Raw genomic sequence first — 9,973 nt, 5'->3', positions numbered from 1 at the left:
ATGAGTGATTTTTATTGAGAATAAGGGGTTTTCCATGCTATAGAATGTTAGGATCATTAACACAGTCATAACAGAGACTCAGAGATTAAGGGAGTAAAGGCTAACATTTGGAAGAGTCAGATGTTATCACCGTAGAACCTCAGACTTCAGGACGTCGTTCTAAATGTGGGTAGTTGGAGAAAAAGTCTCTGTCAGGCATGTAATTTCTTGCAAGTAGAAATCATGGGTTACAGATCCTCAAAGCAGTATTATCTTTAGATTCTTCATTTCAGAAGCAGACTAGGCTAAGATGGTGATGTTCTAGCAGCAAGAATAACATCTCCTGTAGCAAACTGGCCAGTAGCTGCTATAGCCAGAGCCATATCCACAGCCGTATCTGGTTCCATAACCACAGCCATAATAGGGCCTAAATCCACAGCCGTATCCTGTCCCATACCCACAGCCGTATGCTGACCCGTATCCACAGCCGTATCCTGAGCCATATCCACAGCCGTATCTACTTCCATATCCACAGCCATAATAGGGGCTGAACCCACAGCTATAGCCGTTTCCACAGCCATAGCCACAGGAGTTGCCATAGTAGTTACAACACATGTTGTCAAGGGGAGCAGATTCAGGTGGACTGCAAGAGGATGTTTCTGAAGTGTGTGTGTCTTCTCCTTCCCTTGGACCTTTATATACTGTCAGTAATTGGCAGAGCATACCATTCATTCCCTGACATAGGCAGCAAATATGGAAGCAACATGATGAGCCAGTCACCTCACCACTGACAATCAATAATGTTTGCTTAAAATAGCTCATTATTTTGGAGACTCCTGTTACATTTTAAGAGCTTCACTTTAATTTGTTCTGCTGACAAACTGTCTTAGTAGAATCGTGTGACCCAAAGCTGATCATTTTCAAAACCTCCTATCATTTAACAGATACCTTATAAAACAAGCTTGTTGGGGAATGTCAGACAAGTTTGCCTCCCTTTCTCTCTCATTTTTCCAAAATACCTGCTTCTGACCACAGGAGAAGGAATATTCCAGTCTCCTTTCCTGAATCATTGCAACTTCCTGTCCGTTTTCTCCTACCCTTTCTGCATTCCTTACCCGTGCCTTGTCCGACTCTCCTCAAATCCTAAGAATCTGATCAGTATCTGATAATTCAAAACAGAGTCTATTCCCCGGAAGAGTGAACACTTATAGTTGTGGAGACAGGGTGCTGTATGTGTTCCTTCTTATATTTTCTTCTTCCATGCACCAGGCAGGGGAAGGTCCTGTTCAAGTGGGGCAGCCCTCTTTTTCTCTCTTTTTTGTAGCTACCAGAGTATCACCATTGAGGAGCCTTTAACAGTGTAACCAACTTGGTTTGGCTGAAGAATCAGAAGTCCTCAGTTAGACCAGAAACTCATCTTTTCACATACAGCCTTATGAGAGTTTTGTGTTATGAGATGTTAGTCCATTCTCCTCACTCAATCATTCTTGCCTTCTTCTATCACTACTGTTCCTTACACATTTAGTTCAAAGGCTAAAGGTAAGTAGGGTCACTTTGATACTTACAGCAAAAGCCCATCTTCAGTTCCTAGTATATTCATGACATCAAGTACCACAAAACTCAATTTTATCCTTATTCATATGTACATTAATCAGAAGTTCTCAACCTTCTACAAAAATGTTCATTGTGACTTTGAAATATATGTCTCCTTTCTTCTAAATAATCCTCTCTAACACACTTACTTTTTCAACATGTAACAGAGGAAAATGAGTATCATTCCTTCTGCTGTTAATATTTTTCTTGCCACCAAATTTCTTCACTTTAAAAAAAAAATCTATTTGTACTGAAAACTCAGATCTGTAATCAGCTCCTGTGAGATGCCTTTCCTTCGTGCTATTGTCTGAACTGGATCATCCTCCTCTTGGCTCCTGGGGCTTCCCTGGTGGCTCAGGAAAGAATCTGCTTGCAATGAAACAGATGTGGGTTCGATCCCTGGCTCTAGAAGATCCTCTGAAGGAGGAAATTGCAACCCCCTCCAGTGTTCTTGCCTGGGAAATCCCAAGGAGAGAGGAGCCTGGCGGGCTATATAGTCCATGGGGTTGCAAAGAGTCTGATATGACCTAGCAACTAAGCCACCATCACCACCTCTTGGTTCTTATCAAAACACTTGTCAAAGTTTATTGAAACTATGTCTTGCCTCACTGATTGAAATGTAACTTCATATCAAACATTCAGACTTTAATGACCAAACTTCTTTCAGTCCAAAGAAAACATGTTGCTTTATTTGTTAGGGTAGGGGGACTTTTTTTTTTTTTATTCCTTATCTTAGTTGCTATGTTTTATTTAAATCTCTTTTTCAGAATATGGTAGACTCCAAAATTTAGATTATTTTCACTTTAACAACCATGAGATCTGAATTGGAAGGGAGTATAAAGTCAAGATCATTGTTTCCACTGGATATACTTGAATTTCAACAACAAAGGAATAAGTGGTGATCGAGTACTTTATTGAATGCCTTTAACAGGGATTTTCACAAGGCTGCCAACTTCAATTGTTGAGAAGTTTCACTATCAGACATTTTTCCTTCAGTTAAGAAATCATTCTACCGATTTTTCTGATACTGGTCACTGGTCTAATCTGAACACTGCTATGTTTCATCCCTAACCATAAACATAAAGAACATATATTCCCATTCCATTTTTCTTATCCTTCAGTTTCTTACCTTTTCAGTCCACCTTGAAATGCAAAACTATAAATTCTACTTGACAAATTCTCTGGTACAGACACGTTACTTTTCAGTGCCAGAGCCAACACACTCTCTGGTCACAGTATCCCTGGATTATTGAAAAGCTCTTTTATCTTTGTTGCATTATTTCTAATACCTTTCCATTCAGATCTCTGGATACTGGTTTAAAACAGTAAAGACAACTCCTATTCTGTGCATCCTTGAAACCAGCTCTGAGTACAGTCCCTGATACATAATTTGGACTCAGTATTCTTCCATAAAAATGGATGAATCAAATCAAACATGTATTCAAACATTGGAGAGCCACATATACTGTAAAGACGTTTGAGTATATGATTAACTTTTCTAAATGCAAATTTCTTCTTTCTAAAATGAGGCTTAACTATTTTTATATAATTGTTTTCCTTATGTTTCATATCTATTTAGTGTTCTGGTCAGGAATTTTACTCAATAAATGTTATTCTCTTTACCTCACTTTCCTTTTTTCCCCCCTCTTGGCTATATATATTTATTTTTGTGATTATCATTTAATACATGTTATTTAAATATGCACTTTTTAGAATCCAAACATAAATTTTAATTTTAAATAATTTTTTTTGCAATTACAAGGTGGTCCTAAAATTCTTATACAGAGTGAAGTATGTCAGACAGAGAAAGACAAATATATGATATTTCTTTAGATTTCTATGAAATTTAAAAATAATAGTACAAATGAAGCTATTTATAAAACAGAAATAGAATCACAAAAGTAGAAAACAAGCATGGTTACCAAGGGGTGGGGAGGGGAAGGGGGGACAGAGGGGGATAAACTGGGAGGTTGAAAAAGACATATTCACACTACTATATATAAAATAGATAACTAATAAAAATCTACTGTATAGCACAGGGAACTCTACCCAATATTCTGTAATGACCTATATAGGAACAGAATCTAGAAAAGGAGTGGATATAGGTATGTATATGACTGATTCACTTTGCTGTATAGCAGAAACTAGCACAACATTGTAAATCAACTATAGTCCAATAAAAATTAAATTTTTGAAACCTCATTTTTCTTATTCTGTAGTTTTAAATTCATGTTTAATAGCTTTAAAATACCCATGTTTATTTGTACTGTAACTGATTTAGTCTGAATTTAATATAATAGCTTTGTAACATAAAATAAGTCATTCTATGGTATACACATATGTATGCCCTAATTAAAAACACTTTTATGATGAGGAAGGAAAACCCCTCAGAATATAAATTACCTGTTATTGACTTTTTGCACTCTGACTGAGCCATTTTGTATAGTAATTTATTACCCAAAATACAGTGTTAACATCAAGTCAACATAATGGGCATGGAATCATGCATATTTTCATGTTCAGAAATTAAAGAATAACTTTATGTGATATTTTTAAAGCATATGTCTTGGGAACAGGTTTATGCAGAAATTTGATATCAATATTTTTGAAACTCCACAGGAGTAAAAAGATCAGTCCATAGTAGAAAAATACTTTATTTCCAGCACATGCTCCTGTGTGGTGGTCTGCTTACCTGTACTGCAGACCCCTCCCGCCCAGCTGAGGACTGGCGGCTCCTGGAGCGCCTCCATGGGCCCGAAGGAGAGATGATCCCGTGAGGAACAGCGCGCTCTCGGTGAGAACGCCTTCTCTAGAGTCTATTTTGATAACTCGAATTAAGTATCATCTTGCAGTAAGACATTTTAGTCAAGATCAAAGGCTTATTAAACAGCAGGTTTTAAATATCCATGTGAAATATGTTCTAAAGATTCCCGTAATTAGGACTATATATGGACTGTTCTGGTGGCTCAGATGGTAAAGAATCTGCATGCGGTGCAGAAGATATAAAAGACCTGGGTGTGATCACTGGGTTGGAAATACCCCCTGGAGAATGGAATGGCTATGCACTCCAGTATTCTTGCCTGGAGAATTCCATGGACAGAGGAGTCTGGCAGGCTATAGTCTAACAGGTCACAAAGAGTTCAACACGACTGAATAGCTTTCACTTCACTTCACTCCACCTCATAGATTTTCTCCTCAGGGAATATTTTTTTCTACCTTCCAATCCCTAGGACTGGGAGATACCACAGACATATTAAAAATCATAAGCGAATACTGTGAACAGTTATATACTGACAAATTGGATAAGCTAGAAGAAACACAAATTTCTAGAAACACAGAGCATACCATGACTGAGTTAAGAAGAAACATAATTTGAACAGACTGATCACCAGAAGTGAAATTAAAGCAGCAATTCAAAAAATTTCCAGGGGAATTATACCAAACATATATAAAATAACATATTTATCTTTCTCAAACTATTCCAACTAATTGAAGATGAGGGAACATTACCTAATTTATTCCAATACTAGACCACCATTTTCCTGCTACCAAACTAGAGAAAAACACTACCAAAAAAAAGAAAAAAAAACCCACACACACAGACAAAAAAGCTCAACAAAATGTTAGCAAACCAAATTAAAAAATAGAAAGAAGTGTCATTCACTGTGATCAAGTTGGATTTAATCCAGGGTCACAAAGTTTAACATATGCAAAGCAATCAATGTGATACACCTATGTTAACAAAAAAAGACAAAAAATACATGGTCATTTCAATAAATAAGAAAAAATAGTTTTAAAAAAATCAGCATCCATTCAAGTTAAAAACTCTCATCTAGGTGGTTTAGGGAGAAATAGCTGAATATAATAAAGACTGTTTATGACAAATTCACAGCCAACATAATACTCATTGGTGAAAAGGTGAAATCTTTCCTGCTAAATTCAGGAATAAGATAAGGATGCTCATTCTCACCACTTCTATTTCAAGTAGAATTGGACATTCTAGCTGCAGCAGACAAGAAGAAATAAAATGTATTGGAAAGAAAGAGGTAACACTATCACTACTTGCAGATGATGTACTTTGTATAGAGAAGTCTAAAGTCTCCACTGAAAACCTATTAGAACTAATAAGTTAGTTCAGTAGATTGTATGTTACAAGATTAGTATAGAGAAATCTGTTGTGTTTCTATACACTAATCATGAAACACTAGGAAGTGAGAGTAAAAACAATCTTATTTAATTGGTTCTACAAACGATACCTAGGAATCAACTTAAGGAAGTGAAAGAAGTATCTTCTGAAAACCACAAACTTTGATAAAGAAAATTGAAAATGATATGCAAAAATGGAAAGATATCCCATTCCCTTGTATTGGAAAAGTTAATATTATTAAAATGGCCATAATAGGAGAGTTCCAGAAAAAAATCTATTTCTGCTTTCTTGACTATGCCAAAGCCTTTGACTGTGCGGATCACAATAAACTGTGGAAAATTCTGAAGGAGATGGGAATACCAGACCACCTGACCTGCCTCTTGAGAAACCTATATGCAAATCAGGAAGCAACAGTTAGAACTGGACATGGAACAGACTGGTTCCAAATAGGAAAAGGAGTGTGTCAAGGCTGTATACTGTCATCCTGCTTGTTTAACTTCTATGCAGAGTACATCATGAGAAACTCTGAGCTGGAAGAAGCACAAGCTGGAATCAAGATTGTCAGGAGAAATATCAATAACCTCAGATATGCAGATGACACCATCCTTATGGCACAAAGAGAAGAGGAACTAAAAAGCCTCTTGATGAAGGTGAAAGAGGTGAGTGAAAAACTTGGCTTAAAGCTCAACATTCAGAAAACTAAGATCATGGAATCTGGTCCCATCATTTCATGGGAAATAGATGGGGAAACAGGGGAAACAGTGTCAGACTTTATTTTTGGGGGCTCCAAAATCACTGCAGATGGTGATTGCAGCCATGAAATTAAAAGATGCTTACTCCTTGGAAGGAAAGTTATGACCAAACTAGATAGCATATTGAAAAGCAGAGACATTAGTTTGCCAGCAAAGGTCCATCTAGTCAAGGCTATGGTTTTTCCTGTGGTCATGTATGGATGTGAGAGTTGGACTGTGAAGAAAGCTGAGAGCCGATGAATTGATGCTTTTGAACTGTGGTGTTGGAGAAGACTCTTGAGAGTCCCTTGGACTGCAAGGAGATCCAACCAGTCCATTCTGAAGGAGATCAACCCTGGGATTTCCTTGGAAGGAATGATGCTAAAGCTGAGACTCCAGTAATTTGTCCACCTCATGCAAAGATTTGACTCATTGGAAAAGACTCTGATGCTGGGAGGGATTAGGGGCAGGAGGAGAAGGGGACGACAGAGGATGAGATGGCTGGATGGCATCACTGACTCGATGGATGTGAGTCTGAGTGAACTCCAGGAGTTGGTGATGGACAGGGAGGCCTGGCGTGCTGCGATTCATGGGGTCACAAAGAGTCAGACACAACTGAGGGACTGAACTTAACTGACTGAATATTCCAAGAAATCTACAGATTTAATGCAATTTCTATCAAAGTACCCATGATATTTTTCATAGAACTAGACCAAAAAAACCCTAAAATTCACAGAACTACAATAATCCTTAAATAATTCTAAAATTCATAGAAAAATAGTCTTAAAACTAGAACAACAAAAGACCACTTATTGGCAAATCACTCTTCAGAAAAAAACGATAGTGCTGGAGCTATAACTCACCCAAACTTACTATATTGTAAAACTACAGTAATCAAAATAGCATGGTATTGGCATAAAAAGACACATAGAACACACAGATGAATAACAGGACAAGAAAAGATGCTCAATAATACCAATTATCAGAAAATGCAAATTTAAACAATAATGCAATATCAAGTCACATCTGTCAGAATACCTATCACCAAAGCAATCAGTAGATATCAGAAGTTTTAGAGGATACGGGAAAAGGAACCAGTTGAACACTCTTGGGGAATGTAAATGATTGGTTCAACCACTATGGAAATCAGTATGCAGGTTCCATAAAAACCTAAAAATAGGACAGCCATATGATCCAGCAATTCTACCCCTGGGTACCTATCCAGAAAAAGTGAAAACACTAACTTCAAAAGATACATACACTCCAGGGTTCATAGCAATACTGTTTATAATAGCTCACATATGGAAGCAACTCGAACATCTCTCAGCTCATTTAAGAAGATATGGTGTACATATACACATCATGGAATATTACTCAGACATAAAAATAAAATACTACAGTTTGCAGCAAAATGGATGGCTCTAGAGAATATGCTTAGTGAAAGATGTTTGGGCAGAGGAATAAGGCAGATAGAGGAAGACAAATACTGTATTACTTCAGTTATATGAAGACTCTAAAATTATAAAATGAATGCATATGTAAGACAGAAAGAGACCCGAAGATATAGAAAACAATCTTTTGGTTATGAAAGGAGATAGCAAAGGGGAGGGAACGTTAGTGCCACTGGATTAGCAGATGCAAACAACAGTTTATAAAATAGGTGAGCAATAAAGATATACCATATGGCATGGTGAATTATGTATTATGTTGTAATAATTTTTAATGGAGTATAATCTTCAAAAATACTGAATCATTATGCTCTACACACAAAACTAACACAATATTGTAAATCAAATATAGTTAAATTAAAAAAATAATTTGGCACCTGCCTGATTCTGAAATAGGTAATATGAAAGTAAAATCTGTACAAGTAAGATATGCAGAAAAGGTCAATAACAAAACAATTTTGACTACATGTTTGATGATTGAATGTGTTTGTTTGTTTAGACTGAGAAGACAGGATACATTTGGATTTAGGCATCTACAGATAGAGAAACATTTATAAATATGTAGCTATAAAACAAGATTTCTATTCTTAACACTATTCACAGTTTGGACAAGATGTTTTCTTGTTGGGGGCTTCTTTGTGAATGCAGAATCATCAGCATCTTTGGCTTCTATAAATGAATTTGCAATGATTCAAGAAAGGAGGTAGGGATATTCTTGTCTTATGGTCAGAGGCAAATGATTTAAGAAAGAAGAGATAGAAAAGGGGCAAAATTTTTCTACGTTGCTTCTCATATTTTTAATATAAGATATATATTAAGTGATAGGAAATTTTAAAAATGGGTATCTGTTTAGAGGCACATGATTCTACTGAAAAATTTCTCTGGCAGAGCAAATTAAAATGATGCTCTTCATATATCTCCAAACTAACTAGCTACTTTAGGCAAATTATCGATTGTCAAAAGTGACCGGCACATCATGGTTGCTTCCGTATTTGTTGTCTGTGTCAGGGAATGGATGGTATGCTCTGCCAATTACTGACAGCATATAAAGGACCATGGGAAGGAGAAAACACACACACTTCAGAACCATCGCCTTGCAGTCCACCTGAATCTGCTCCCCTTGACAACATGCCTTGTAACTACTATGGCAACTCCCATGGCTATGGCTGTGAAAACTGCTATGGCTGCGGATTGAGCCCTTAGTATGGCTGTGGTTATGGAACCAGATATGGCTGTGGATACGGCTCCTGCCGTGACTGTGGATATGGCTCTGGCTATAACAGTTACGGGCCAGTCTGCTACAGGAGATGCTATTTTTCTTGCTGCTAGAGTATCACCGCCTAAAACACCATTTATGTCTGAAACCACACATCTAAGATAATGCTGATTCAAGGATTGAAAAGTCATGATTTCTATATGCAAGAAATTACATGCAAGACAGAGCTTTGACCTTCGACTACCCATTCTTAAGATTGGGATCTTTGAGGTCAGAAGCTCCATGGGGGTATCATCTGTCTCTTTTCCCAATGTTAACATTTACTCCCTTAATCTCTGACTCTCTGGAGTAATGATCCTAATACCCTACTGTTGGGGAAGTCCATTGTTATCAATAAAAGCAGTTCATTGTTTCTAAAAAATCTCAGTGTATTTGCTTGAACATAATTTTTGTTTTGAGGTGTTATGGCCTCCATTGAAAACTGAGCAAATGTGAAGCTGAACTTTGAGTCCTTCATATAAGCATTTCTTTTTATACCTGCATCAGAAATAATGTCTTTCCCATCTATTTCTTGTTTTTCACATACTTCAGTTCAGTTCAGTTCATTTCAGTCGATCAGTCGTGTCCGACTCTTTGTGACCCCATGATCTGCAGCACGCCAGGCCTCCCTGTCCATCACCAGCTCCCGGAGTTCATTCAAACTCATGTCCATTGAGTTGGTGATGCCATCCTGCCATCTCATCCTCTGTCGTCCCCTTCTCCTCCTGACCCCAATCCCTCCCAGCATCAGTCTTTTCCAATGAGTCAACTCTTCGCATGAGGTAGCCAAAGTACTGGAGTTTCAGCTTTAGCATCATTT

At 37.3% G+C, this 9,973-nt stretch overlaps 1 protein-coding gene across 1 annotated transcript; it reads right to left on the bottom strand.

Moving 5' to 3' along the window:
* Positions 1 to 300: 300 nt before the first annotated feature.
* On the bottom strand, positions 301 to 594 carry LOC138075727 (keratin-associated protein 6-2-like). Its single transcript, XM_068967698.1, has one exon. The coding sequence runs from the start codon at positions 592 to 594 to the stop codon at positions 301 to 303; it is 294 nt and encodes a 97-aa protein (XP_068823799.1).
* Between the last annotated feature and the right edge of the window lie 9,379 nt (positions 595 to 9,973).

This window comes from Capricornis sumatraensis, chromosome 1 (assembly GCF_032405125.1).
Source record: "Capricornis sumatraensis isolate serow.1 chromosome 1, serow.2, whole genome shotgun sequence".
NCBI lineage: Eukaryota > Metazoa > Chordata > Mammalia > Artiodactyla > Bovidae > Capricornis > Capricornis sumatraensis.
This window is presented reverse-complemented; position numbering and strand designations above follow the sequence as displayed.